This window comes from Atta colombica, unplaced genomic scaffold (assembly GCF_001594045.1).
Source record: "Atta colombica isolate Treedump-2 unplaced genomic scaffold, Acol1.0 scaffold200, whole genome shotgun sequence".
In the NCBI taxonomy this organism is placed as follows: domain Eukaryota; kingdom Metazoa; phylum Arthropoda; class Insecta; order Hymenoptera; family Formicidae; genus Atta; species Atta colombica.
In genome coordinates, this window is record NW_017259295.1 from 1,065,764 (window position 1) to 1,081,794 (window position 16,031).

At 29.1% G+C, this 16,031-nt stretch overlaps 1 protein-coding gene across 4 annotated transcripts in view; it reads right to left on the minus strand.

Annotated features, from left to right (window-relative positions):
- Positions 1 to 7,243, minus strand: part of LOC108687117 (S-adenosylmethionine synthase) — a 16,030-nt gene extending 8,787 nt beyond the window's left edge. The window contains exons 1-2 of one of the 4 annotated variants that reach the window (XM_018192722.1): positions 7,035 to 7,243; positions 3,576 to 3,954 (exon numbers count right to left, since the gene is read on the minus strand). In XM_018192722.1, coding sequence (XP_018048211.1) covers positions 3,576 to 3,690 — 115 coding nt within the window. In that variant the 5' untranslated portion in view covers positions 3,691 to 3,954; positions 7,035 to 7,243. Of the gene's footprint in view, positions 1 to 3,575; positions 4,156 to 7,034 lie in introns of those variants that run through there. The other 3 variants (XM_018192723.1, XM_018192724.1, XM_018192721.1) reach the window with 3 other exon arrangements.
- Between the last annotated feature and the right edge of the window lie 8,788 nt (positions 7,244 to 16,031).

The following is a 16,031-nucleotide window of genomic DNA, read 5'->3' on the forward strand; positions in this document are numbered from 1 at the left end:
ATGGTGATTTGTGAGACATACTATGACGATTATTGGGCATGCCGTTATGGCGGCATGGCGATAACTCATACATTTGCGCCTTCTAATTTTTATGAAGGATTTTGTCAACAACGGCAATAGAATTTTAGAGTGACGTTTTTATTCGTTTTATATCATCACAAAAAATTGACTTAAAATAACCTAAAATAATAATTACTTTTCAATCTAAAAAATATAAATTTGCAAAGTCAAATGGTTAACGTGACGACCAAAGTTTGGTTAACGTGACGATTACTGGGCCAACCTTAAAATTAAAATATAGATATCGCTAAAATCGTACGATATGGTTCGGCGATAACTATAATATTGAAAAACCGTTTAAAAACGAATGTTAAGTAAAAATAGAAAAAATAAGGAAAGAAAAAAGGAATGCTAACTAGACGACGATTCCCTAGATCTAAATCCCATGAGATCAATGATTAATTATTTAGAAAATTTCTATTGGAAGTACAGAAAAAGAGACATGTATTATTTTTGTTTTAAAATGACACATATATCATTATCAAGATATTAAACAATTTATTTTTATTACACAGGATATAATAAAAAGAAAATATTTCATGTGGATATAATTTCAGAAATAAATTCATGACACAAAAAATTCATATAAATATTTGTTTTATCTTTGATTTTCGAGTTATAAATACATTTCATTAATTCTCATTACAAATTTATACCTAAGTTACTTTTAGGTCTCGAATTCATTTATAAAATTATGCCTACCCTATTATATGTGTGTAAAATATTATGTTCTACATATAAATATATGCGTATAATATATGTGTATATGTGTGTGTCTAATAAATATACTGTACAATTATATGTATACAAGATATTTTTGCATATAAGATTTTATTTAATATATGAAATGATTTTTACTTTGTTCAACTTTGAGAAGTGATATCTGATAAATACTATGTAATCTAATGTAACATTATATTAAATTATTAACGATTGTTATCATAAAGATTAGGACATATTAGTATATCAGATTATTAGGTAAAAAATAAATATTGAATATTGTTCTCACGTTTTTATATATCGATAAAAATAGTGTTTGCGTTAATATGTGAAAAATATTTTACAATATGATCATATATTTTACAATATAATTAATATCGATTCAAACTTAAAATGATTAAACAATTCCTGTCTACATGTTGATTCCTGTCTACATTCTGATCTTGTATTTATTACAGATAAGTATTACAACAGTAACAAGCACAAATAAAATTATCATTATGGTTATTTATTAAGATCGAGTATCGCGATTTTAAGTGTCAGTCTCTCATGGGCTTTAAAGTCAGTTCTCGAACATTCTGGCTATGGAAAGTAAAAATAAAAAATAAAGAAACATAAACAATCATAGAGGGATCTGTTTCTATGTTGCTTAATCATTCGTTTCTCTAATTTTCTTTCTTTCTTTCTGCCGAAGGACAAAATACAATATCTACAATTGAGTTCCATCTTATGTTGATTATCTTATGTTACTATTTTTATACTTGGAATTTAAATAATCAATATATTAACGATATTAAATCGAAGAAAACATCAACAAATATTACAATATCCTTTTTGACTATAGTTTGTTTCTTTTTTTGGGATCAATTAACTTTTGGTATGGTCAACGTGATGTTGCAAATGCTTTGAAGCGTTTTTTAATTGTCAGTTTGTAAAATTCTTTCTTCTAATTGGTCCATCTAACGCTTCAAAGCATTTGTAGAGAGACTTTGATCACAGCCTTTGACTGATCAATCGTTAATATATTGATTGTCTAAATTCCAAGTACAAAAACGTCAACATAAGATATAATTCAATTGTATTTTGTCCTTGGACAGAAAGAAAGATGGAGAGAGAGAGAGAGAGAGAAAGAGACGAAGCTATGATTAAACAATATAGAAACAGACTCCTCTATGATTGTTTAAAAAATATGGAGCAAAGTATATTTCAATTGCAAGCTCGTTTTAAAAAGAGTTCTTTTAGACAGCAGAGTTATCTCATACACATCATTTCAGTAATTTACAGCAATGCACTGCAACATTCCATTAATATTGCAGTAACATTGCAAACGTTACTGTAAGTTTCTAGGATCTTGCATGTAACAACATTGTATTATGCTTTCTGCAATGGAGATGAAATGAATAATCATTTTTTGTAATAATTTTTTGAAGAACAATAAAAAATTCAACAGCAAGATTTAAATCTAATGTCTATTTTCTGTGCTTGAACTAGTGTACATTTTTGATATTTAAAGTGAGATATGTATATGTTTTATATTTGTCAAAAGCGAGAAAGAGAGTTTTAGTATAGTTTAATGCAGGAACAAAAGATAGATCACTAATAAAACAATTAAGATATAGCACTATAGCACACACAAACATTAAACAGTAAAATGTAAACGAATTGACCAATCAAGTAGATTGTAAGGCGATAACATAAGCTGTTAACAAATCCAAAATATTGATTCATTTACTTCTTAAATTTTGTGTGTATTATAACTTTATTCTATAATTGAATAAGAATAGTTGTAGTTGTAATGGATTTTCTACAATAAGTTGTTAGTAATAGATCAGAAGTTAGATGCTAATCGAAGTTATAAACGAATCTTATTCTTATACATGATGTCCAGTGAAATCTGGCTACTCAATTCAAGAATAATTCAAGAACATTCCAGATAAAAATCTTGGTTTGTCTAGGATTTATCCATCGATTAATTTTTATTATTAAATTAATTATTAAATTTTCAACATTTGCATAATATTATACGCTTTGTATTTTTCAAATTAGGACTCTATATAACGAATGAATTAAAACGCTAACAATATTATTTATTTTATAAATAATATTAACGGATGCAAAAAGTTCAGCTAGAACCGGCCTCGTGATTCGCGCCGATCGCACAGTGCGATCAGCGCGAGCACATGGTAGCGGCGATGTGCACAGCCAAGATCATCATGTCGGTTAGAATGAAAAATGCGGGAGCTTCCCGCCGAAATCTAGGAGAAGCGAGGAACTGAGTTTCATTCACTCGGGAATCATGCTTTCTTTTCCAGAACATTGCTATTTTCGATGATAAGCGTCACCGGAGGGTTAAGAGTTTATTAAAGAAGATGCGATTAGTGTTGATCGAGATTTGGGTCTGAGAGGAGAAAATGAAGAGGATAGGAGAAAGCGCGGCACGTTCCCTCCGGGAAGCGATCCTGTTCCATGGCGGCGTACACGGGACGATGGTAGTGCTGAGTTGCGTTCGAAATATCATCTCAGTGCACTCAGATGTCGTTTTATCCTTCAAATTCAGTGAACAACAAGGATAAAACGACATCTGGATGTATCCAGATGATGATTCTGAATGCAGCCCTACTGGTAGAGAGGGTGGGAAAGTTGCAAATACAAGGGGACGTAGAATGAGACAGAGAGAGAGAGAGAGAGAGAAAGACGGAGGAGAAAGATGGAGAAATCAGTTTTTTTTCCGACCGATACAAAATCACTCCGATAAGGTCCCTCTAGCAAAGTAAGATGGTCCTCGGATTACTCACCTGGGTGTCCCTCGCCAACAGACTCCGACGTGAACAGGAATGCGGTGTCCTGTTGCAGCTCAGGCGGCGCGTGGCCATTCGCGTAGCCGTTCATATGGTGTGCGGTCTCCGGCATCTTTCTACGTTTCGGTGTCGTCGCCGCCGTAATCGCCGCGTCGCCTTGAAGCTAGTATTCGTTACTCAGATTCGTTCTGGGTGTATCGCCCACACCGTTGAGTCTTTTTAACGTAAATGGCCGTCTGCACTGCGGGCGAACGTCTCTCCACGTGCCTTCTCCTTCTCGTTGTCGTCGTCGTCGTTACCTCTCTGCGTTTACGCGCGCTCTGCTCCGAGTTACTGTCCGCGTGGTCGGTGTAATACAATCGAGCAAGTCGCGTTTCTTGCAAGAGATATTATATATTATACTTACTTGTAGTTACTTTCGTCGAGAGGATACACGAGCGAGCGACAGCGTGCACGACTTGCACGAGAGGAAAGGTGGATCGAATCGTGAGAGAGCCCGAGCTCCACACAGGCACACGGCACACCGCGTAATGATCGTAATGATTGCCGATCGGGACCGCCGAAGCGAACCGAGCGAGCGAAGCGAACAGGCGAAGCGATTAGCGAAGCAACGCGCCGCGACGCGTAGCGGAAAGTCGAAGAGACTCTCTGCAGCCTATCGTCCTCTAATTATAACCTCGCTCCGCCTCGCTTACCTCGGTTTACCTCCGGCCGCCTGTCTGGATTGCGTTCCAAAATTCAACTCGAATATTATTTTATTCTTGTTGGTCATTAAATGTTGAATAAAGATAAAAGATACTCAGAGTTGACAGAGTCAAGTTTTGGAACGCACCTCTGTATGATTGATCGGTATGCAGTCACGTGAAGCTACCGTACGCTCGGCGCGAAATTTGAGTTGAACGGAGTCTCGTCGTGCGTGTTTCGACAATTATTATTCGCTCTCGTTTGCTCTCATCAACTTTACTCTTACAGAAAATGAAACACGCGTTTTACGGCGTCTACGATGAGATTTTAAGTGAAACTTAGGATCTATTCTTAACTTTTTATCCTTGTATTACTTTGCGCAGTTTTTTACTATACACAAAAATGATAATGTAACGATATCAGTTAGAGTCGTTAAGAATTATAGAATAGAATTCTCAGAGGCAGAGTTTGAGGAGATTTCAAACGATTGGGGATTTCAATTGTAAAATTGGATAATAGTATTGAAAATTGTTTCTCTCTCGAGAGGAACAATTTCTAAAAATGTTAAATTTTTTTCTCTTTTTTAAAAAGATACAATTCTTTGATAAGTTTTGGCGGAGACTAATACGCAATTTCAGCGAGATGAATTTATTTATATACAAGTTCATTATAATTTTACATTTTTGCACACATATATATACATATATATATCAAATCGTTTATTTATTATTAAAATATGTACAAGTATTTTATGATTAAATAAAATATAAAAAATATAAAATATTTTTAAGAAATAAAAACTTCGCATAATCTACACGCCAATTCCCAATTACCTATCCATCATTTGTTTACTTTATTTGAATTTATTATCTTGGAAATTTATTTATCACTTATTATCGAATTTATTTATCACTTATTAAAATATATTTTAACAATGATTATATCAATATTTAGTAAATATACAAAGATATGAATAAACGAGCGAAAATTTATTAAATGTATTATTATTAAGTTATGTAACTTTATCATCAATATTACATTATTGTAGTCTTTTGTATATATATATATATATAAAATATTTTATTTATTGCCAAATATTTCGACAAAAAATATTTACCCCGGTAAAAAAATGCATGAATATGTAGAGGAAAATTCTCTATTATAGGCGCCTAATATTAGATAGCGGCGTTTCTGCTAAACTAATTAATAAAAACGCTATCAATTTGTTCCACCATTCATTGCTTTTGGATTGAAAATTATTTAATGGAAAATTCATTATTAGATCGTGTCTGTAGTCGTTATAAAAAAAGATTTTAGAATTTTGGATGTCTTTAAGTTTCATTGAGATGAGCCTTTAAATCTTGTTTATTATTTAATAAAAAAAATAAATATTTGGCAATAAATTCTTCATGTAGTGATAAAGTAAAGTAATAATAGAAAAATACGGAATAAATTGAATTGCTTAATTACAAAAGTTAGATTTGATGATTATAAAAGGCGTGAAAATCGTAATATGAAATATTTAAGATATTTCTAATGAAATACTCTATTTCCATTCCTGTGTCATAGTGAAAATCATTGCTAAATTGTATGAATGTTATTGTATAATAATAAAATTCATTATTTTTTTGCTTGCGACTGTTGTTATACGTAAAGAGAATATCAGAAATGCATTAACAAACATTTTAATGTAAATATTTATTAACCGCTGTGATTATTTGCATTGAAAACTCTATCTAATATTTTGAGCACATTTTTAAACAATTATTTGTTTTTCTCATTGATTTTTTATAATCGCGAATAAATTTATTTCTAGTTATGTTTTGATTTAATTTAGTTTTCACAATTTCAATTACCGAAAGATTATTAGAATAGAAGATTATTATTGCAATTTTTTTCAACTTATAAATGAAGTATTGAGACTTTTAAATATAATCCCCTAACTTTCGAGTGTGCGAAATTTAAACTTTATTAAACGAGAATATAATATGTATCTAATCTAAACTTGAAGGACACTATGATAAGTTTATTTATCATTTATTTTGATATACTATAATGTTCCTGCTGATTTATCAATATGACACTATGATCTTTACGACGAATAATCATTTTTAGGATTTGCCCCGTCATATTTTACATTCGGAAACGTTATCGAAGTTTTTAACATTGCATCATGTACGGAGTGATCTCGAAAATTAAAAAATAAAAAGTAATCATCTGTATCTGCATAATCCTCATGTTTAACATAAATTGTAAAACTTTGTTCTTAATGCTCGAATCAGTTACTCCGAGATATCGGAATAATTTTTAGCATTGTGAACACAAAGCTGAAATGTTTCGAATTCAGAATTTTATTTTTACAACCAGATATATCACAAAATAAGATAAAAAAAACATTTGTTTTTGTAATCATAATTAAGTAATTATAATGATATCATAGGACGTTATCATGATGTCATTTGACACTTAAAAATGAACTTGTAAATGATAAATAAAATCGTGATGATATCCTTTTATTATAATAATTTCTACTTGGAGGAATTCTTGATATGACAATGATATATAAATAACTTTTTTAAATTAAAAAATTTTCATCAAAAGTATATCGAAAGATATTATTATTACTTTAAAAAGATTTTTATTTTAAAATAACTTCTACCTGATATCATTTTGATCTTATTACGATTTTGTGTTTTACCTAGCGGACATTATTATTGCTGTAATATATAATATATAATAAATAGAAATTAACAATTCGGCCTAGATACTTACTGATAATACTGGTCAAGTGTTTATTATGTGATTATAAATTGCTTTGAGTCCCAACTCGAGAAATGTTGAATTCCGCGTCTTTTGTAGCGCCGTCGCGTTTTTTTGACACAGCCAGAAATCTAATTCGCACGGGATATAAGAAGAATAAAGTTTGCCACAAAGTTGCAATACTCGAGCACAATATTCAGAAGAGACGAACGTTATCGTCACTCGACAGAATTATACTATGCGAGAGTGCAAACTGGTTAGACTTTTATATATCGCTTAGCGAATTGAAAAACTCTTGGAGTGGGATCGATAAACTCGTAACTGTATTAGAATACTCGAATGACATCAGTTTGCAGCAAATTGCACAAGTGTTTATGGTCTTATTTGTTTTCTTAGAGCGATGGAAATATAATTTAAAATCTGTATAGTGCTGCTATTCTATAACTTTTAATGACAATGTTGACATTATCGTTGCAGATATTATAATATGTGGTAAAAAAGTTGCGTAACGATAATATAACAATATTAAAGCTATTGTTAAGAGTTATAAGGGATCTCATCTTTTTGCAATATAAAGCTGGATGTAGAATTATAAATGAATAGAAGCTGAATTTATCTAAATTTATTTATGTAATTAAAATTATTCAGAATTGCTCAAAATTTGTGATAAGATTGTTGTTAGTAAAGAGCTATAAAATAAAACAGTTTTTAACCAAAAGCAATCTTGAACGCAACAATTTAGGAAACTAAATAACTTTAAACTAAATTGGATGAAACTAAAAAGATCTGAAGCGATTATTTTTAAAATTCGTAACTTATGAAATTGTTAAATTTCGAATTTGGAAGTTTCGAATTAGAAATATATATGGGTTGCTTACAGATACTTACAAGTAAGAATTTATGAAGTATCTGTAGGTATCAACAATCTTTGTAAAAATGTAATAATTCAAAAAATAAATTATTGTCAATGGACATTGTGAAAAAATTTCAATTATAATAAAAATAAATTCTGTACTTGTGGAAGTAACCTTCCTCAAACGTGAGAACTTTAGAACCAGCAATTAAAAAATGTGCAAGCAAATGAGATATTTAAATTTCCAATTATTTTCTTGTAATAAAATTATATATACATATACTTTGTTATTGATTATTTTTGCTTATGGTAAAGCTTGTGTACTTCTTTTTGACTTGTGGAAAAACGTAATATGCAATATACGACTAACATGTTGTAATCACAATCAAAGTTGTCCATCATTTGAGTCAAGCGTTAATGATGTTAAAGTTGCTGATCATTTTATATGACGTATATGTTACTCGTAAGTGACGAGTTGTGAATCATGTTAATGAACGTGAAACGATTGTGTGATGACTAGCACTTAAGTTTAAATGCGATAATAATTATCATCTAATATCTTTGATATTTATTATAAATAGAACTGATCTTTTAGCCATTCAAACAACACTCATTAATTATAAAGATAATTAATTAGTAAATAAATGTAGTAAATGCAGTAAATGTAAATAATTAGCCCAGCAAATAAAAATGGATTAAAATGGATTGAAATTTTTTTTTATCCGAATGCGTATTTTAAATAACGAATATTTTTTTTGGGTTTAATTGGATTCAATTGGATTCAATTAGATTTAATTGGATGCAATTGGATTGAAAAACTGCATTTCCTATTCAAAATTTTGAATTAAACAGTATTCATAATGCACAAAAAACTAAGAAAGTAACCAGAGCTTTATAAAAGTCACTCAGACGTAAGTAGTAAGAAAATCGTAACATTGGATTTGCCATATTGGCCTTACATAGTGGAAGGATTATATGAGTTCGCTCCCTAAAATTAGCGCTCTTTGTGTTTTTCTGCTTTTATGCAAGGCCTATGAAACGCGAAACATGGAGCGGTATTCATAGTCCGTTTTTATTTTAAAATCGTCTTAAATGTAATGTCTTAAGATATTAATACAGTCCTCGGATTAACTTATGATATCTTAAGATTGATTTAAGACAGACTTAAATGTAAGAATCGACTATGAATATCAATCTGTTTCGCGTCATGAAGTTACTGAATCTTTTCTCGCGTTGGACTGCGCACTTAGAGACGATGCGGAGTAAAAGTAGGCGTGGTTTGGCCAAATTGAGCACACCATGTAATCCTTCCACCATGCTTACGATCTCTACTATGATTTGCTAATTTGCTTATTGCTTACGTATTATTGGATGCATTCCGTTTCACATATGATGTGCATTTATCCTTGTTTAATATTCGGTGAAAAACAAGGATAAATGATTCATCATGCGCATCATGCATGAAACGGAATGCAGCCTCTTAAGAGGCTATTTCACACAAATTTGCATAACCATATGCATAAAGAAAATTACCCAATCACATTTCTATTATAAAGACAAACATAAAATATGATTGAATGATTTTCTTTATGTATATGTTTATGCGATTATGCAAGTTCGTATGGAATGACCTTAAGCGGGAAGCACAGACTCTTAGGCCGGGTTCATCACCTTGATGGAAAAACGGAAAGCGGAAAAGCGGAAGCCAATCGGAACTCGCAGTAGTAGGCGGTTTTCATTTCGTTTGTCTGCTTCTGTCTTTTTGCCTGTCTATGTATTATAACGCAAGCATAAGAACTCTCTGTACTGCAGATTTTTAATTGCTTTTGATAACAGGCACGAATATATAGGTTTTTTAAATATCTTTCCACATTTAGTTAATCAAGTTATAGATTACAGAACGCAGCCTGTATTTACAATATGTCTGAGAGGAAAAAGTGTTCAAAGCTATCCCCTTCTCCCTAAGGAGATAATAAATTCAACAAAGAGAATAATTTTTAAGTAATATAACAAAGATTTAATGGAAAATAAAATGAGGATCCTATGCATTTTATTTTTAACCGATGGCGTCAAATGTTATGAAAAATATAACACATATGTTCTCTGTTTATCGGTTCTGCTTTGTAAATAACTCTTTAATCTCATAAAAAGATTAATAGTAAGCAGTAATTTTGTAACAACACATTGCACATGCAGTGTTGTAATAATATTGCACTTAATATCGAAGATCGTCTTTACCGAAGATTATTTTAACGCAAAACAATTTCTGAAGAAGGGGGATGATCAATATGACGAAATTTTTGATTTTGTTTATCGCAATTAATGTAAACTGACGATCAGAGTTTAATTCGTCTACAGTGATTTAGTTAACTGGTGTCATGATGTCGCATGAGACGTTTTTGATTTTAAATAATTTTTTTTTATCTAAATGAAATATGTTATTCTAAAATTATTTTAATGAAACGTATTATAAACATTGATAATGAAACTGGATCTAGTGGAAGAAAGTCAGTGAATTAGTGATAATATTTTTAGTGTTATAAAGTGTTTTTGTAATAAATTTCAAGCTTAGCTTTTAACTTAAAAGGAAGTTCTTTTGCGAAGAAAAAAGATTTCTTAAATATTTAATAAAAAAAAATTTCAGAAAAAATTTCTCAGACGTTTACCAAACACATATTACAAATTTTTTTCGCATTATTCTTACATATATTTATAATTATTTGTAAACTTTAAAAGCTATTTACTAATACATATACAGGATGTTTGGAAAGTAATGATATCTGCATAAGGACAGAAAGGACTAAACTGAGAAGAAAAATCCTCTAACATTTTACGATTTTAGCAATAGTTAATAAGATATTAATTGCTAAAAAAAATTATCAAAAATTGATCTTCAATAATTTTTTACTTAAATATCAACTTTACAACTGCTTAAAAACTAACTGTTTTAACACTACTTTAAAACTGCCAGAAATAAAAATAATTTATTTTCTTCTCATAGAATTCTAAGTATTTTTTCAGAATTTTTTATCAACTTTTTAAGACTGATTTTTTTATTTTCATCAGGACATGAGATTTCAACATGAGAAAATACTATTAAAAAATTTAGAAAAAATTCTCAGAACTTTATGAGAAGAAAATAAACAATTTTTGTCTCTTACAGTTTTTCTGTAAAGTTGATACTATGTGAGTAAAAAATTATTGAAGACCAGTTTTCGGCAATTTTTAACAATTAATATCTTATTAATTATTGCTCCCCCCCCCACACACACACACACACACACACACACACGCCATTATATTGTAGCAAAATATAATTAAAACAAGATATAATTAATATTAATATCGAACGAAATATATTTATGATATATACAAAAAAAAATTTCTTCAGCGTGACTATATGTCAGCAGTTTAATATTTAAAACCAAGTGTGCAATATAATCTGCATTAGTAACAGAGTACTGATAACTAAAGTGCTGACTAGTTTGAAAGTTATACGTCTGGATATAGTAGATAGAATCTTGAGATAGAATCTCATTAATTCTTTAGTGCAAAGACTCTAAATGAAATTTAAGATGGGAGTGTAATTCTCTCGATTCAATCGAAAGTAATCCAATTATGTAAAATAAAACGAAAAAATAAACTATATTTTTTTCTACGAAATTCTTGTTTTTAAGAAAATTAAATTTGAAAATTTTGTGTTTAATGTATGTCTAAAATTATTTGATTAATGTGTCTACTATTTATTATTCGTTTTTGATTTATGCTATTCTTTGATTAATTATAAATATTAACAGAATTAAATTCCAAATATCAATGCGAATAATCTGATATTCTTTTAATACATAAAACATTATAAACAAATATTTTCTTTGCTACAATTTTTCTGTTGTAACTATCGATACAGTGTAATTTATTGTGATAAATTGCATTAAATATAGAATAACCGCTAAATATTTCATCCGTAAATAAACCGAACTAAACTGAGTCGAAAAGTCCTCTACTTTATTTTTCGATTTAAACAGTGAGCAAAAAATTCCGATTGCGATGTATATTCTTAAAGCAATTAATTCTACAAACATTTTGAAACCAAAATGAGCTCAGCAATTAATTGCTTTAAGGTACTTTATTCTTGTACGAGCCAGCACATTTTTAATCGAATTTTTTGACTTAAACAGTGAGCAAAAAAGTTAGGAATAGATCAAAAAATTAGCAAAAAAATAGCCCTTTAAGAATATGTACTTGATTTTTCATTTGCTATATTTTTCTTTTGTGGCTGTGCTAACTTTAATCTTAAGCTAGCACAGCCGTGGGTTTTAGCGAACTCTGGAGCTCTGCTCTCGGGAGCAAAAAAATCGGGAAAGTTTCCGAAATAATTAAGATAAATATGTAAAAAATAATTCTTTTGCAATAAAGTAAAATCTTGATTTTCTAATAAACCGATTATTCGAAACCTTATCTTAATTAAATTATTTTTATCTAAAACATTTTTTAACAGAATAAAATTATTATTATTATTATTATCCGAATTTTTCAATAAATCTAGTTTACATTAGAAAAAATTAAAATTTTTTAATTAAAATTTTGATTAGAAATAATGAATGTATTATTGATTATATTTTATAAAATACATCTTCTATAAAATACATTTAAAAAATTTTATCTTTTTTGTATACTTTTTAGTTATGTTACATAAGATTTATATAAATAGAGAATTTTCCAAAACTAATAAATTTTTCACATCTGATCAAGTTATACAGGATGTTTGATAATTCTGCTGACAACGCCCATAGACAGGTAGAATGAACTAAACTGACTCAAAAAGTTCTATACCATTTTTCTATTTTCGCAATAGTTAACAAGATATTAATTATTAAAAATTGTCGAATATTATTCTTCAATAATTTTTTTCTTAAATACTATCAACTTTATAGAAAAATTACAAGAGACAAAAATTGTTTATTTTCTTCTGATAGAACTCTAAGAAATTTTTTAGAATTTTTTATCAACTTTTTAGTACTCCATTTTCTTATGGGTTTTAAATTATTTTTAAAACTATTTTTACTAATATGAGAAAATATAGTAATAAAAATAAATTATTAAAAAATTCTGAAAAAATACTAAAAAAAATTCTCAAAATTTTATGAAAAGAAAATAAACAATTTTTGTCTCTTGTTGTTTTCCTGTAAAGTTGTAATATTTGAGTAAAAAATAATTAATAACCAAGATTCAGCTGAAGATTGCAGCTGAAAAATTAACAATTATATATTTTTGTACCAGATTTATGCCAGAATCAATTCATTAATGAAGTTGATGTAGTCCTATTTTCAATGATTTAGGGGAAGCCCGGGCAGCGCAGACATGTTATGGTTGAGAAGAAAAAAATGATACAATTGAGATTAGAAATCATTTTTATTTTCATAAATCTCTTAAAGGACTTAACTTTGAAGTAAAATAAAAAAACATTTTTTAATTTGAACATTAATATGTCGTTTTAATTAAAACTTAAAAAAAGAGAAACCATCCGCTTTGCCTGATCCCTTTGAGCAAAGCGAATGGATAACTTGAGCAATTCAAATGAAAAATTAAAAAAAATTAGAATCAGTCTTGGCAATCATCACAAAAGTAGCTACCAAATCCTCTATATGTAGTGTAGCCTTCATAGGCCCATTTGATTGCACTGGATCTGTCATAAAATCATCATACTGCATTGTGGCAAAAAATAAACTGATATGTAAACATTTTATTTACATTTTATTTACATTTCATTAATGAAGTTTTAGATATAATCTTATTTTAAATGATTTAGGGGTCGTTTTGTACTTTCATAGCGTCACTGGTTGATTGTTCCTTCAACTACTAGAGACTCAGCGCAATTTCAGATAGATAAGCGAAAAGGTATTCTCTTTACCCAGGGTGTCCATTTTGCCCGGGCTTCTATTTGTTAAGTGACTAGTCTTAGAGTTGTTTTGGGGATAAGGGATCTCAAAAATCAAAAGAGCATTGATTTAAAAGTTCATAAAGAATTTCTAATTCTGAGTTTGGATTTCCTGTTGTTAATTTTAAGACTAGGGAGATTGTGTGACATCCACTCAGCCTCCCTACCTTTAAATTAAGATTCCTCTTAATCGGGACGAGCTTAAAATATTTTTTTTGCGGGATTTGGAAGCTCCTAATTCTGAGCTATGCATTTTTTTATTTCGGCATGATGAGAGAAGGAGGGGAGAGGGCAGCTGAACAAGAACTTTTTTTACAAGAAAATGTTAAATATTAATATTAAATTTTTAATTATTTAATTAATATTAAAGTTAAATATTTAAATGCGAAAAAGTTGTTTTTTTCATCAAACATTTAAAAATGTATAAGAAAGATCTTGTTGAATTAGTAATTTTGTTAAAATGTTCTTGTTGAACATGTAATTTTTATCAGACTGTATTTGACATTAATTTTCTAATATTTTTTAAATAAAATTACGTTAAACTCTGCTGATAAAAAATTTGTTTGCAATTTAGAATAAATTCATATTTTTCAATGAACTATACTCTGATAAACGATATGCATGATAATGCCATTTGTTGCAATACATAATTCATGGAAAGTTGTTTGTTTGAATTACAAAAAACATGCAAGATCAATGATAAGCTTGATGAGCTTCCTGTTTCTCATTGAATATCGCATTTTACTATGCAACTCATGATTCATGAATAGGAGCACAATGAATTCTATTGGTAGATACATATATATGTTTTAATGATTATGTTATCTTTACTACTTTGCATTCATTATTCTATATTCGATTTGAATTATACATATATTCGATTTTTTAATGAACGTAATCAAGAAGTAAAGATATTTTACACTGATATTTTATTGCGTACTATTTATTATTGCGTCATTTAATCTTATAGTTTCTTTCTGAATGGTTTATTGACATACAATTTCAAAATATCCCGTTGTAATCAAAATTTATTATTGTACTGTAAAAAATTGCCTTAAAATTCAGAAAAAAAAACTGAAATGTTTTTTACAGTTATATTATCTGAATTTTCGGAATTTTCGTTATATTATCAGAATATTGTCTGAATTTTTAGCTAAATTTCTTTGAATTTTTAGTTTGAATATTCAAACCTTGCTGAATTTCTAATCAGTCGTTTGAACATTTCTAATTTTTAAGAATTACTAGTTATGGACTCTCGAAATTAAAATAATGTAGGAAATGAAAGTGGTATTTCAGTAGTTCGATATTTAATTAAACACAATTATTGATTATATGTATATATAAATTGTTTAACTTGCTGTACACTCGAACGTTTTGACCATCTCTTAGGGTCATCCTCAGCGAGATTAACGAAGAAAAAATAAGGTTTCCACTCTTTTGCGTATCAGACGAGTCCATATTCAGCTGCGTATTTCCAATAGTTTCCATGATCCAAAACCGATGATAATTACAATGAAAAAACAGATGCCTATGAGGTGTTAAGAATTAGTATTTTAAATGTTATCAGTTGAAATTACGAAGACTTACTTGAAGAACAGGAGCGTGAAATTACAATATTTATTGGGTTGTCCGACTAAAATTAAAATTTTAGTATACATTTATTAAATTAAAATTTTCTACGTTTCAATTTTCTTTCAACATTGGCACGAACTTTCTGGACAACTCAATATTACAAAATTAAACAAGTTTCTATGTTAATTTTACAGAATTTTTACGAAATACAATTGTAACTGTGTATCAGCGTCAGAATCATTATAATTTAAAAATCATTTGCGAGAATACGAAGATGAAACATTAATAAATAAATACCTCTATTATATACATATATGTAAAAACAAAATATTACTAGGAGCTGTATAAAGTTATTAACGCATGAGATTTAAAATTTATTCAGAATGTCCACATAATTGAGACATTGAGTCTGATTGTAAATTTCTGTTTTTTTGCAGTTTGATAAATAATATTTCGGATGTTAAATGTTTATTTAAATATTTTTCGATATCTAGGATTTTTACAATCGTCCAATCAAATTCGTGATCGTGATGCAATCTATGATTTTACTGATTGGGCAGTGATATTTCTATGTGATTTCTATGTTCTTTTAAGTTTTAAGTTTTCTATCCGTCTTACGTAGCTTGCATCGCAATCATTACATGCG